Source organism: Leptosomus discolor, chromosome 14 (assembly GCF_034619465.1).
Source record: "Leptosomus discolor isolate bLepDis1 chromosome 14, bLepDis1.hap2, whole genome shotgun sequence".
In the NCBI taxonomy this organism is placed as follows: domain Eukaryota; kingdom Metazoa; phylum Chordata; class Aves; order Leptosomiformes; family Leptosomidae; genus Leptosomus; species Leptosomus discolor.
In genome coordinates, this window is record NC_141404.1 from 9,040,234 (window position 1) to 9,055,823 (window position 15,590).

At 41.6% G+C, this 15,590-nt stretch overlaps 1 protein-coding gene across 2 annotated transcripts in view; it reads right to left on the minus strand.

Annotated features, from left to right (window-relative positions):
* CRAMP1 (cramped chromatin regulator 1) overlaps positions 1–14,232 on the minus strand; it is a 49,182-nt gene extending 34,950 nt beyond the window's left edge. Inside the window, exons 1-4 of one of the 2 annotated variants that reach the window (XM_086472869.1) lie at positions 14,189–14,232; positions 13,357–13,706; positions 1,831–2,024; positions 89–242 (exon numbers count right to left, since the gene is read on the minus strand). In XM_086472869.1, coding sequence (XP_086328995.1) covers positions 89–242; positions 1,831–2,024; positions 13,357–13,706; positions 14,189–14,232 — 742 coding nt within the window. Of the gene's footprint in view, positions 1–88; positions 243–1,830; positions 2,025–13,356; positions 13,707–14,141 lie in introns of both variants that reach the window. The other variant, XM_086472868.1, reaches the window with a different exon arrangement.
* Positions 14,233–15,590: the final 1,358 nt, after the last annotated feature.

Genomic DNA, 15,590 nt, shown 5'->3' on the forward strand with positions numbered 1-15,590 from the left:
CCTGCCCTCCACGATGGCACTAAAAGGCAGGACTCCAACCCTCACAAGACTGTGAGCTCTACACAAACCCATTTCTTTGCATACTAACCATTATCAAAGTCAATGTACTTGGAGATCTTGTGCCAGGTGCGGTAGTAGAAATGGCGGACCTGTTCCTTATTCTTCACCATGCTTGCTGGTTTGCCTTTCTTCTTGTATTTCAGGGCAATGTTGTTCTGGATTGCTTCAAAGTCTTTCCCATGCTGAAAAATAAACCAAATGCAGATACTCAAACTCAAACTTCTTTCTTGTCACAAGACAACTCAAACAGCATGAGGGACTTCGGGGTTCTTTGTGGGAAATTACATTTCAATGGTCATAAACAAAATTCTTGGGCATCATAACTCAACAGCAAAAGAATGACACCGGTTTCCTTTATTTTATATAAAATGCATTATAGATGCCAAATAAATTACTTTCTGATTTCTTGAACTGTTTCAAAAAAAAAATTGTAAGTAAGTTGCTAGCAAACTTTTTAAAAAAACACTTTACTCATAAATGCGCAGAATTGAAAGTACCGATTTTCTCACTTAACTTTCTTTACTTTCCTCTGCATTTTTCCCCCCTCTCCCTCCTACCTCCATTTATGACTAGGGTGAACAAAAAGATTCACTTCTATTTAGAGTAAATTTCATGTTCTGGTTATTAGAAGTACAGAATTTGAGTTTCAAATAATGAAGGAAAATACTATATTTAAAAAAATAATAAAACCCCTTTCTTACAGAAAACACATTTTTACACTGTATGTTGTTCAGAAGCTTATTCTCAGGGTAAAAATAAAAATGAGGCACCTAAGTGTCCCTTTAAAACTAGCTAATGCCTACAAAATCCCTGGAGTTCAAAAGAAGAAAACTTAATTTTATACAGATTATCACTGAACTCCTGCTACCACAAAATTTCATGGTATTCAAAAAAGGTAGGAACTAATCTAAATACAAAATGTGAAAACCTCTTTTGAAAGGCAGTGACACAAAATCAACGGAAACTGAGTCCCAAATCCATCCTACAGCAAATTTTTGAACTTTTCCCTCAGCATTCAGAAAAAATCCAACTTTTCTTTGAGTGGTGAAGGCACTTAAAAACTACATCATTCCCAGGAATATTCCTGCAAGTCAGAGGAGTTAAAAAAAGAAAACAGTGTTTAAGCATTCATTTTGTCCACAAAACATATACACGTGAATCATGCCTACCACTAAAAAAAAAATTTTCAAAAAGATGCACACATGTAAGAAAAACCCACCACCACTTCCGTTTTCACCTTTAGCATGTATTTTCACAACAGATGTGCTCTTAAAATAATCACAGGAACAGGACAACTAAGAATACATCACAGGAGGTAAAAGATAAGATGATCTAACTTTGTCTCTCAGCCCTAGTACTTGAACTGGCTCAACCCTTTTCATGGTCAAAGACTGAACACAGTGTCCGCAATTCTTACTAGAACATATTTTCTTATTTGATAATATTACAGCATAAGTGTGTTGCTTTTGAAAGCTGAGATGGGGACACTACTTATTTCTTTCTCATTTGAAACAGAACCATAATTGAAATTATAAACATTCATGAATAAAACTCACAAATATTTCCTGTGTATTTCAAAACACACAAAAAAGCTTGACACTTTTGAAACACGGCTTGATTGACAGCTGGTTTACAGCGAACCGCATAGACAAACAAATGCATATGTGTATGTATGCATCTTGCTCCTGCAAATCTCAACTGAATCAACCTTCTTGAGGAACATCCAGATAAACAAAGCCATCTAAGCTTGTTATTTTCCCCTACATGTACCTCATACAGTCCCTCGAAGAAAGTGTTTTTGTCCTCTGTGCTCCATGATTCCCACTGCCGTCTGACCTTCTTTCCTTCCTCCTTCTCTCCAGCCGAGGAACCCAGGTTCCTTGCTGCTGACTTGGAATTCCCAGCAGGATTGCTGGGAGGAATTGCTGATGCGCCACCAGATGCAGTCCCTCCATTATCTGCTGCTGCAAAAAAGCATGACCAGAGTGAATACTAAATCAACAGGAGGATTCACAGATACAGATATGGGAGGAACTCAGAATTTCCTCCTTCTTCACCACTCCCATCTAGACCAGGTTTTTTTTAGATACTTCACCTGAAATACAATAGGTAAATAAACTTTGTTTTAAAGAAATAAAATCTCAAAGAGCAAAAAACAAGGGGAAGGTTTCAATAGCTTAATTTTGTACTTCCAGACATAAGACAGAGAACCAGGAATATACCAAAGCAACCTCTGACAGACAACACGCTCTCTGATGCCCATACACTGGTGTGCTCTGCAGTTGCCCCTTTGCAGCTGAGGGGAACTTCTCAGCAATGCTGAACACTGATCATAGAATCATTCAGGTTGGAAAAGACCTTTGACATCATTGAGTCCAACCATCAACCCTGCTCTAGCAAGTACATCCCTAAACCATATCTCCAAGCACCACATCTAAACGACCTTTAAACACATTAAGGGATGGTGCATCAACCACCTCCCTGAGCAGCCTATTCCAATGTCTGACAACCATGTCAATGAAAAAATTTTTCCTAATGTCAGGCCTAAACCTACCCTGGTGCAGCTTGAGTCTGTTCCCTCTTGTTCTATCACTTGTGAGAAGGGACCAGCACCTGCCTCTCTACAATGTCCTCTCAGGCAGCAATAAGGTCTCCCCTCAGCCTTAAGACTAAATAGCCCCAGCTCCCTCAGCCACTCTTCAGAAGACTTATTCTCTAGGCCTTTCACCAGCTTTGTTTCCCTTCTCTGCACTCTCTCCAGCACCTTGATGTCTTTCCTGTAGTGAGGTGCCCAAAATTGAACACAGTACTCGAGGTGTGGCCTCACCAGTGCCGAGTACACAGGCATGATCACCCCTCTACGCCTGCTGGCCACACTATTCCTAATACAAGCCAGGATGCCACTGGCTTTTTTGGTCCCCTGGGCACGCTGCCAGCTCACGTTCAGCTGCTTGTCAATCAGTACCCCCAGGTCCTTCTCTGCTGGACAGCTTTCCAGTCACTCTACCCCAAGTCTGTAGCGCTGCATGGAGTTGTTGTGGCCCAAGTGCAGGACCTGGCACTTGGCCTTGTTGAAGCACAGTTAGCCTCGGCCCATTGATCCAGCCTGTCCAAGTCCCTCTGTAGAGCCTCCCTACCCTCAAGCAGATCAATACTCCCACCCAAATTGGTGTTGCCTGCAAACTTACTATGGGTGCATTCTACCCCTTTGTCAAGATCACTGATAAATATGTTAAGCAGAAGTGGCGCTAGCACTGACCCGGGCAGAACATCACTTGCGACCAGCTGGATTTAACTCCATTGATCACCACTGTCTGGGCCCAGCTGTCCAGCCAGTGTTCTATCCAGCAGAGTGTATGCTCATCCAAGCCAGTTTCTTCACTAGAATGTTAAGTGAATTGATGTGACCAATAAAGCAAACTAATGATCATGAGAAAATATATGTAATTTCATGTATTTGGTCTTGATCTTACTGCCTCTGGAAAAAAATGGAAACAAAAGAACTGAAAGTGGTCTACTTCAGATCACCACAATTCTCAGCATTCTCAAGGATCTGATCCCCAGTACAAAGAGCACCATCTTTGACACTTAGCTCATCTAGGATAATTCAAGGTATCCCAAGGATGGCAAGTCCCAACCCCTTCTACTTCCCCAAATCCTGGTGTGGCTTTTGGAAAAAGGCACGAAGTGTAATCTTGAGTGTACCTCTGTCAGTTATTGGCACCCAAAGAACATGGATCAGAAAAATAAAAAGATCAGAAATACTCAAATGAGAATAAAGCCTGATGGAACTAAGAGAATTTGCTGTTTATCCGAGTAGGTGACAGGGAAGAAAACGGGATGGAGAAACTGCAAGAAGGGGAGAGCTACATGCAATGAAGTAAGACTCCATTCCCCTCACCTTAATTCAGAGGAAATATGCTCTTTTTTTTTTTTAAAATCACCTCTGAAACTACCAGTCTTTCAAAGACATTTCAAATATCAAAAACATTATCAGATAACCTTAAACCTGTGATTTATTCACAACAGAAATCAAATAAAAGATCATGCTTCGTTTAACACTGTAACAGATTATCAGAATGTTAATCCAGAAACCAGGGAGACCTCCCAAAAAGTGCACTCGTTTTTTTCCATGACAACGTAACCTTTCTCTGTAACTCACATTTCCAACATACATTCTCTTCAATACTGCTCTTAAGTATTATTTAAGAGTTGGCTGCCCTTATCAATGCAGGCTTGTACTGAATAAAACAGAAGCCTTTTAACATTAAACATACATTGCTCATTGTAAAGAGTGCTTATTCACATTTCCATTTTTCTACTTACCGTCCTCTATGTTTTGTGTTTCATCTCATAATAAATTGCCTTGCCTTAGTTTATTTGCTTATAAATCCAGCTTGTACAAAGGAGTAGCCCGAACTAGTTTTCCGAACTTCTATACTAATTAGCACAGTCCTCTCTTTCATATTTAGGATTAAAAAGTTCAGTTATCTTTTAAAATTCAATTACATGAAGCAGTTTGTTTACCTGACAAAGTCAGTGTTTTTATATAAATACACACACATAGATATATCTATCTCATTCAAGAACTGGGATACCCCAGGTTGACAATCCTAGTACTGTTTAAAAAAAGTCTCAGAAGAATTCACTATGCTTTAGAGATTTGAAAGACTTGTATGTAAATCTTAACTGTAACTATTCAGTTGCAATTTGGAATAAATTCCTTTGGATGACAAAACTGTACTTCTCCAAATCCTAAAAAAGCTGTTTGTTCAAGTAATGAAGAACATTTGAAATCAAACAAAAAAGACAGTAAGATGCGTGAAAGTACTTCTTTTTTTTTCTGCATACAATAAATATTTACTTGATATAAAATATGATTATTGCGACCATGTTAAGGTTAATGACTCTTTTGTTTCTAGGAATGACTATTTGATCCTTTTGAAGAAAATTACTGTCACCGCAGGGAAGCATATAAGGCAAAACATGAAAAAGAATTGGACATCTAGAAGAAAATGCACTTAAAAACTTCTCAAATATACAGCTTCTCTATTTCCTAAAGCCTTCATCACCAACTGAAAGTTAATTTAATTCTGGTACTGTGAAGGTAAATCCCCTAAAAAAAAAAAAAACAACCAAAAACAAAAAACGTAAGTAAAACCTGAGCACTTTAAAAGATGGCTGACAACAAAATCAACAGAGAATCGCTTCTTTATTGGGATTGGACTATCACAATTTGCATGGTAAAGAAATACAGATCTTTATTAAGTTTATATAGGTTTTATATTTAAAACCTTCAGTCAAGAAAGAGGAATTCAAGCACATCAGTCCTCAATCTTCATCTACAATGTCCTGTCGCCTCTAGCTGTAATGGGTCTGCCTGAGATGCAGCCCTCACCGTGCTGTGCTGTGGTAGCTAGATAACACATCAGTGTTTTGACTACTACTGAGTAGGGCTCACACAGCACCAAGGCTGTTTCCCCAACATTTCCCCAGTAGGCTGGGGGTGGGTAAAACTTGGGATGGGATATAACCAGGACAACTGACCCAGACTGTCCAAAGGGATATTCCATACCACATGACGTCTGCTCAGCAATATAAGCTGGGGAAAACAGGAAGAAGGGGGGGACATTCATTTCACATTTGTCGTCCGGACCAACACGTACCAGAACCCTACTTCCCAGAAAGTGGCTGGACATCACCTGCTGATGGGAAGGAGAGAATAAGGTCTTTTGTTTTGCTTTTGCTTCATTAAACTGTCTTTATCTGACCCACGTGCCTGTTGTTATATCCTCTCTCCCCTGTCCAGCTGAGGGGGGTGAGAGAGATAGAGTGACTTGGGTGGGCACCTGGCCAGGACCAAACCACCACACTAGCTCCCCACGCAAAAGACATCCTTGATCAAAAGACAGCTATGGGATTCTATTCCAGAGTTACTATTCTGATCATAGACCTCTAACTTTCTGTAGAACCATTTAGAGGAGCCAGAAATGTGGCGTTTGGGGGTTCCGTTTGTTTGTTGGGTGCTTGTTTTTTGCTTGGGGTTTTTGGGGGGTTGGGTGTTTTCTCGTATTATTCAAATAATTTAAAACCTGAAGTCAGATGCCTAAAGTTCAGATGTCATCAAGGATTTTCTAAGGATTGTGCAGTGCATTTGGTACACACCAAGTCTTCATTACTAAAAAGCAAAAGAGACAAGAGTATCAGTGAGGACTTTAAATTCTAGTAAGACTGTGAAGTTCAGCAGACTTCCTCTTAGTTGTGTGTGAAAGATGAACAGCACAGTTCTATCAAGGACTTGCTAAGGACTCCACTGATTCAAAGTCTTCAAAGGATTCGTAGCTCATAATTGCTCTTTTGTTCCTTTATACAGTCTTAACTATTCTACAAGACAAACTGTAGCCCTGGGAAGTTTATCGCAGCCTTTCTTGTTTTACACACAAATAAATTACTATCCAGACAACTGTTTAGACTATCATATATGAAGATATAAAAATTCTAGTATCTGTCACCTCTACAGAGATCTTACACATCATTTAATTCTTCCAGGGGTAAAGGAGTCTGCTGTATCATCCCTTTGCACAAACCTTCTTACTGCTGTGCATGGTAATACTTCTCATTGGGTTACCACAATCCACCCTAGAGTTTATCTGATCTCGGTAAGGCAACGGAATCAGGATAAAAGGCAAAAGAAAAAGTAAAAATAGTCAAGCATCATTAAATTACACCCCATAAATCCATTCTTTCAATCTTCCTGTATGAGATTCCTGTAACATACAAAGCAGCTAATATGTTTTCATCCCCTCACTAATGGCAGATGATGATGATGATCACTATTTCCCAAAAATAGATTATTCAAAACTTCAGCAATACATTCAACCAAAAAGGGCCACTGAGGCTCCCCATACCATTACCACTGCGGAACTGCTGGAGAGAGGAAGGGGGCTCACTCTAACAATCTGCTTAGGTGCTTGTTCAAAGTAAAATAATTTCTAAAAGGAGAACACTGCAGATGAGACAAAGATGGTCATTCTCACTCTGTCTACTTATCCTGTATCACCCAACCACTGGACTGGAGATCCACACCATTACAGCTATGACAATTCCTTCCCTTCACTCTAGGATGCACTGGAGCGCCGGCACCTTTGTACAAGGTACAAAGTAGCACCCTTGGACAGTTAAGTTTTCAACCCAGAGCTTGCAAAGACATCAGGTTTCTGGACTTGGTGTTTGAACTCTAACTCTCAACAAAATCACGGATCACAACACCAATGTTTCAGAGAAATGTATTCATTCTTTTTATCCAGTGTCCTCTACTCATCTATATGCCCTGTTATTAAAATGTCATTTATCTGCGAAGGGCAAAACATCATCTCAAACTACATTGTCTGCAGAAAATGTTGTCTTCTTTATAGTTCTAAGCAAAACACAAACACATGCAAACATTTATATAAAGGGATTTAAAGACTACAATTTAAAAATCTGATATGAAAATGACAAACAACGGAATGCTGCACCTATCAAATAATCAAGTCACTGATAGTATCGGTGTCTTATCATGGCTATAGCCACAAGAAATTCTTCCTTCCAGGCTCTACATAGCATATTAGTGTTTGCTTTTCAATTTCCCACAGCAGCTCTTACATGCCAGCTGATTCACATCGTCCATGACAGATTCCACATCCACAGAAGCTGGAATTCACAGAGTTAATCCTCAGTATACCCATGGATCTCAACACACAAGCTGCTTCTCTTGTTGGTGTTCTATAGGCTTAGCTTGCAAAATCTCATCTTCTTCAGGAGTCACCAGTCAACTGTACGTGACACAACTATCAGGGAACACCTTTACAAGTGAGACGGTACTTTCATAGACTCCTGCATGCCGCAGGCCAAACGCGGAGTGTTAGGATGCTAAACTCACTCCCCAAAGCACAGGATGCTAATGCCAACTTGTAACATGCCAGAAAGTTTCCTTCAGAACATTCTTTCTTTTCTTTTCGGTGCTACAGGAGCCAATAGCAAGGCTAAACTACACAAGATCACCTTCAAAAGTGGTTTCGGTAAAGATTGCCATTAAGGAGGCCATACCAGAAAACACCTTTGAGTGACTATTTCATTCTCCCACACCCGCAATAGGGCTCCGAAGGGTTATGAAATCTATATCAAAACATCTGTTGCCAATAGAGCTGGGTAAGGTGCTATGATCCACACTTCCCAGAAAGCTTCAAACGCATTCTGCTATTCTCACAGCAGAGCATTCCTCAGTGAGTATTTACTCCTTGATTCTAATGAAAAAGTGATCAAAGACAAACATCCAAACTTTCTTTCTGATCATGTGGTAAACAAGCCCCATTTCTAGCCACATATCTTTCTAATGGCAGATACTACATCATATATTTCACTGAAGAAATTAATCAGGTGATCCCAGAGAAAGTGCGTGCTTTAGGAATTCAAGTGAAGCCACTTGCTCTGTGGAAGGACAACCCAACAAAGCTGCAGCCTGGATCCAATTCGCCTTCATCTCCAAGAACTGTAGCTGAGAAGAGAATACAGATGAGACAGGGAGAGAGACAGACACGTTCCCTGCAGGTCAATGCTTCATTATGAGTACTAAGATTATAATTGGAAAACAAGTTTATACCTTGTACACCTCCACAGTCAACAGCACGGACTCCTAAGAAGAGCAAGTCTAGGACACCTAATGCCATATTGCGTAGTTATACTACATAGAGTTCTTGTCATGAATTAACATCCAAGGTTTTAAACACAACAGGTAACCATCCTACAAGGATTCAGATTGTTTAGCTTCTTCTGCTTCTTATTATGTACAGGATTTGCATGACCAAGCTGAACATTTAGATGTAAACAGTGTGAATTATCAACAGGAGTCTACAAACACAACTATACTGAGGTCTTGCCTTTCTACAGACAGTATATATTTAATACACAATGTATCAAATGCAGCACTCCCTGAGCTAACCAAGCATAGCTGTAAAAACTGAACACAGTTTACTAGAAATTTGGTTACTCCCCCATCTCTTGTAAATCATTATTCCATTAGAAAACACCCATAAAGCCTACTACGAACTTCCATCTAAACCACGTGGTTGTGCAGCTGTGCAGGCAGGCACCTTTCAAAGATCAGTGTCTACTGCATGGGGCACATGATAAAATCCTCCTCTTGTGCTGTGGGATGAGATGTTGCGGAGTGCTGGTCCTGAGCTGCTTTCAAAGGAACAGAGAGAGAACTGGGGTAAATAGGAGGGTAAAGAATGAATGAAAGCAAGTCAGAGTGGGATGGAAGGAGAAGTACCAAGTGTAAACGAGATGAACAGAATTAGGGAGAATATTAGAACAAGTGACCATGCCAGTAGTTTTTAAACAGTCATTCAGGCCCTAGAGAAATAAAGCCGGAGGAATCACATTTCAAATGAAGGTTACAACACGTTCTGCAGCATGCAAATTTAGGAAGATACAATAAAATCATATTGTAAGAACACACATCGGGTATCTTGGTATATACATCCTCTCCACTGGAGAAGACTGTAGTTAATTCAATCCACATGCTACAGGACACGCAACTTCGGTGGGCTGAAACAAATGGGGCTGCTTTCTAGCAAGTTTTATATGATGTCAAAAGATGGAACACTTTAATTCAATTAATGCTTTCAGTTGAATGCTTTTTTTCAAGTAAGAACTGCTTATTACTGCAAAACAAATTCAAATACCTGTTAGGGCCATTCTACACGTTTTATGAATAAATCTAGAGCAATGGCGTGAAAGACATCTTCAAGCTTCAGCTCATCACCGTCAGACTTTGTTACTATTTCCTCCTCACTTCTCTCTGCCTTCAGAAAATGGACAAACACACGGCAATGGGAACACTCTACTCTAGTTCAAACTAAATCTACAGTACACAATGGCAACCTATTCCTCACTTGCTTTCACCAATGTGGTCACACCACATACGTGCATATTCTAACCACTCTCACTTCATGGAAAAAAGCCCCAAAACACACCTTAGAACCTGCGCTCAGCAACCATGTGGCGGTTTTGTATTTGACAAGTAAACTTTCCGAAATCTCTCTTTTTCAGCAACCTTATATTGGTCTGCTTCCTCAACGAACCTCCCTGCTTTTGAACTCTCATAATAAACTGCCTCCATCCCACTATTCCTTCAAGTTCCTCCTGTGATTTCATGCACACTACTTCAGACTTACTTTCAAGTATTCATACTTCCAAAAGTGTGCGTTAGGTGTAGACTACGAACTCGAAAATACAACAAAAAGATGACCAAGATTTGAAAATAAAATAATAATTCCAAAAAAAGGCATAGATTTAGATATTTGTGCAAGAAATTTGGAAAACTTTTCAGCAATTCCAAACAGATCAGCTGTTTGAAAGGAAATTGTTCTCAAACTTTATTTTACTATATTATTTTCTATGTCATTTTTGCCCTAAATTCAGAAGTGCAATTCAGTACACAAAAGGCAAGAGACAGAATCCAAAGATGCAACTAAAGATTACATCAGAGTAATCTGAAAATTAGCAATATGTTTATACATTCTATTAGGCAGAATTTGAGAATTATTACAGAATTTGAGAACAATCTTCCCTGAACCAATGGAAGGTAAAGTTGAAAAGTCAGCAGCTGCTGAGCAGACAAACTCTTCCTACGGTTTACAGTAAAGTTACCTTATCAGTAATTTTTCTGCTACAATGAAGCACCCTAAAAGCACAACTGCCAAAAGGAAAAGGGATCTGCAACAGACCAAAAAAAATACTATTTTCAAAACTCCTTTAAAGATATGGTTGGGACAAGTCAACGCCTACTGAGTAACTTTGAAAGAACTTAAGTTTATTGATTACACTCCTGAACAACAGCCTTTGAAAGAGATTCCACTTTAGAATGCATAGATTCTAAAAGCAGAGCCACTGCAGTAAAATTTTAAGGGTTACATAGCATTACTGAAAGACCACGACAAAAACAAGCTTCTGGTACAAGCACGGCCCAGCCACTCCTGCCAGCCAGAGTTGTAATTCCCTCTGCAGCCATCTCACCTTGACCATGACTCGCAAACCAGAAAAGCTTCCAGTTTTCAGAGCTGAACCAAAGCACGTGCATTTGAGCTTTTTATCATTTTTACACTTACAGGGGAAGAGAAAGTCTGTGGGACAGCAAGTGGAAGATTTAAATCCAATCTTTATTAGTAATCTTCACCCTTCAATTAGCTCCCTACTGGAAGCTAGCTCTGAGAGACTCTTCACTCAGAATGCAAAGCCCTATAAATTCTGATCGTAACACATTCCATTAGGGAGAACTCAGACAAGCCTGGAAAACCTCTCAGTATGCATTCCTGAATGTAAAGAACTCAAATTAGAAAAGATCCCACTCTGTGGCTCTGTTCTCCAAGATCTGACAGTTCTAATCTCAACTGCATCAGAGAAATCAAGTTTAACGCATTCATGTCAAAACTAGCCAGGCAGAGCCGTGGCTGGTCTTACAATTCAAAAGCAAAAGCACAGCCATAATTCTACCACTGACTATCAGCCCCAATGATGTAAGAAGTTTCCCCAGACCTGACAACATAGTCAGGTATAGTGACTACAAGCACTATCTATGACCGATTACTGAAATAATATTTTCCATTCTGTATATTATTTTATCAGGGTTATTTTGGAATCTCAATCGCAAAATAAACGAAGTTGCTTTTCAATTGTTCTTGTTAAAAATTGTTCTGCTGCTCTAAAATCGGAAATGAATGTTTATGTACAAATATACAAACACGAATATACATGTGCACAAAGATACATGTATTTTGTTCACATGTGTATACACTTCCAAAGGAACGGAATAATTTCAAATGTTTCAAATGCATATATTCGACTTGTCAATCATGGACAACATGTATTCCAAAGAAACACCTCCTCGCATTTAATACTATTTACAACCCTTGAAATAATTATCTGTGGCTAAACACTCCCAGGTATTCCATCTGTTTTTTTATTTGGTTTAATGCAACTTGGAGAACAATTGAGTAGGCTTTTCTGTTCTATCCTCCAACATCACACATAGGAGTTTTTCCACTTAAAACAAAGAGATTAAAGAAGACTTACTAAGGTATTAAAAAATGCTGTAGTCAATTATACAAACTGTCAAGCAACTGAGTTGAAGAATTTTTTCGTGATATGGCAGTAACTAAAATATCACAATTGGCACTGCTTTATTACTGTAACACAAAACTATCACAATTCATAATGTTACCTAATGCCTAGCGTGTGCGTATCACTGTAATGGACCGAAGAGTAAGGTAATCTCCAAGATGCATTTAAGATACATGGCATTTTGTTTCACCAGACAAGAGTAAACTTTGTTATTTCAAATGTTGAAGAAATCTCTGAGTCTTGTTTTTCTCAAAAGTTAACAGAAAATAACACTTGAGCAGTTTTGCACAAGGTATCCAAAATTAGTCTCAACTACAGTGCCAGGTGTCATCCAGCAACTGCTGAGCACACACAATAGTACTAAGATATTAAAATATCCCTGCTGTCTCCTACCACCCAAGTAAGAAACATCTCTGAAAAAAACCCAAATTCTTATCTACAATGTTACAGTTAAAAAGCTTGTGCAGGTATGTACGTATGTGTGTGTATACAGACATTCAGATGTACACAAAACAATCTTAATAAAACCTCAAATTACATGGAAATGCCCAAACTATTCTGAAACAGTAATGCAGGGCTCAAAAAACCTTAGAAACAAGTACGTCAGTATGTGTATTTCATAGCCGTTTCCAAAATAGTTCTTTGGGCAAAGTGGTCATAGAAATAACTGGGGGAAATCACTAATGTCCTGTAGGTTTTTTCCCCCCCTTTTTAACCAGCACCCAGTGAGTATTTTGTTATTATCCAAGAACAGAATTCTCAGTGCAGCCACCTGATTACACAGCTAGCTTGAGTCTGTTTTCCTAACAACAATCCAGGAATTTCCTAAAACTCAAGGGAGATGAAATGCAGAAATTAAAGGTTTCCTTCAATAATGGAGATTTTTTCCTGCTCCGCATACACATCCAAACCATCCATTTTTGCAAGTGCAAAGAGGACAGTGGGCAGCAGAGAAGCTGAGGCCTTGGGACACAAAGAAGATTTCAGCTACTGTGAGAAACAAGCCCCAAAACACCTTCCCAAAAACAAACAAAAGATGGCACCTACAGGAGGCAAATGACAACCCTCAAACCCGCAGGTGACTCCCCCCCCGCCTTGCCCGTGTGTTTTAAGGGTGCCAAAATACAGTACCTTTGCCTTTTGCAGCAGTGCTGCTGCCAATCGAAGAGGATGCCTGAGAATCCTTCTTCAGCCTCTTGCTCTGAGGTCTGACACTGGACCTCAGAAAATGATGCTGGTCCTGGCTGTGGGAGGGCTGGAGGGAGGCCGGGGCCTGCGATAAGCCGGGGTTCGGTGGGGGGCTGCTGTTAGTGTTGTTGTTAAGAATCTTCTCTTCTTTCTTTGTGCTGCTGCTGCCTGGAGCTGCCTCTCCTCCTCCTCCTGCCCCTTCTTCTTCCAGGGACTCCTCATCTCCTCCTGCTCTCTTGCCCAGCTTTTTCACCCCTTCCTCCCCACTGCTCTCTCCCAGTTTCACTGTCATCCTGTTGGGGAGGAGAGAGAGAAAGGGGGGGGGGCACAAAGTCAGGCCAGGGAGCCCCCCAGAGAGGGAGAGAAATCCCTGGGCTGAGAGGGGAGAAGTTTAGCTGCAGAAATTCCTCTCAACATGGCCGCCGTTGTTTGTTACTAAATCCCCTTTCGTTTGCTGTCCCGACCCAACAACCTGTGCCGAGGGCGGGAGGGGGAAAGCCCCGCCGGAACCCCCCCAAACCGGCCCAAAAAGCAGCCGGGCTCCCCCGGCAGCCCTCCGGCACCCTCCCGAAGGGGTTCGGGGCGCCTTTGTCGGAGAAATCGCCCAGCCAAACTCGGGCGTGGGGAAGCGCTCGCCAGCCGCCGAGAGGAAAGGCAGCCGCCGAGCCCGGCAGAGCGGAGCAGGGCAGCGCGGCCGGGCCGGGCCGGCTGCTGGCCCCCCATCCTACCCATTCCGCGGCTCCTCGGGCCCAGAGGGGCTCTTCTTTCTCCTCACCATGGAGCCGCGGTGATCCGACCTGCCGCGGGGGGGGGATTCATGTTCCTAGATGCGGCGGCGGCGGCTTCTCCTCCTCTCTGTGCGTGTGTGTCTCTGGGGCTGGGACTGGCCGAGGCTACCGAGATTTCCAGCTCGCCCTCCGCCCCCACGCCCGCCGAAGCCCCGCACCTCTCCGCCGCGCCCCGCGGGGCAGCCCCAGCCCCGGCCGCCTCCCCGGCGAGGGGCATCGCGCCTCGGGCCGGGTGCCTGTCACCGCCGGCTTCCGCGGAGCCACACGCGCCAGGCGACGGCCCCACTGCCCCGGCCAGCGGCTGCCCCCGCCAGCGGCTCCAGCCGCCGGGGCTTCCACCAGCGGGACCCACTTCGTGATGGGGTTTTTAATTCGAAGGACCTCCAGCGGCTCTCCCCCGCTCACCTCGACGGGAACGGTGCAGCTCAGGGCGATGCTGCAACCTCTGGGCCAGGCAAAGAAGTTCTGAAACATCGTTTGCGAGGGGACCACTCCTGGACTTTCTGAGGCATCGCTCAAAGACCGTAATTCCAAATCTGACATTTGGACCGGCTGCGGGGGTGACTGCTCTCTCTGGGTCTAACTCCATGAATCCTCTCGATTCTGAAATCGGGGTTTTTTTGAATACTTGGAGCAAAATGCCACACACACACACAAGAGCTTAAGGCATTAAATCGTGTTATCTGCTAAAGCCCAACAACTGTTTTTTTTTTTCTTAAAGAGTGTAAAAATAATTACTGACACAATATCTAAAAGATGTCAACTTCCAAGAAAGAAACCACTTACAGCAAAACAGAAAGTAGTAATGCAGCTGCCTTATCACCAGAGCAGGAGCCACAGTCCAACTTTAATTAAGGGAAATGATAAAAACCGCCAAGAGAAGGAAATTCTGGATATCACAAATAAAAAATGGAATTACTATGGATTAGGTTGACACCAGAATAACATGGTTTAAAACAAACAAGATGCATCAGCATTACACGGTGTATAAATTCGCGTGATTACAGTTTATGGACTGAATTCCTACTACTGAAATGATACTTTTCCCTCTAATGATTTTCAGCTAAACCACTTAATCTACTAATTCAGAATTACGTTGGGCAATGTTGCATTCTTTGCAAACGCTCAAACTGAACAGTAGATCTAAACTCATATTAAAACTTGGGTAACTATTCACCTGGCAGGTCCCTGATTACAAACACAAACTTGTTCTCCACACCACAAAAATTGCAGCATTTCCAGTTATTTTGAGGACATAAATCTTCCAACTCCGACAGCCTGTGCTCAAAAACTTCACTTAAATAAGGCTTAAATGTCCTTAATTTCAAGTTTAATTGCTGCAAATTAAGCAATGCATCCACTAGCATCCCCCAACAGTTAGTAGGGGGA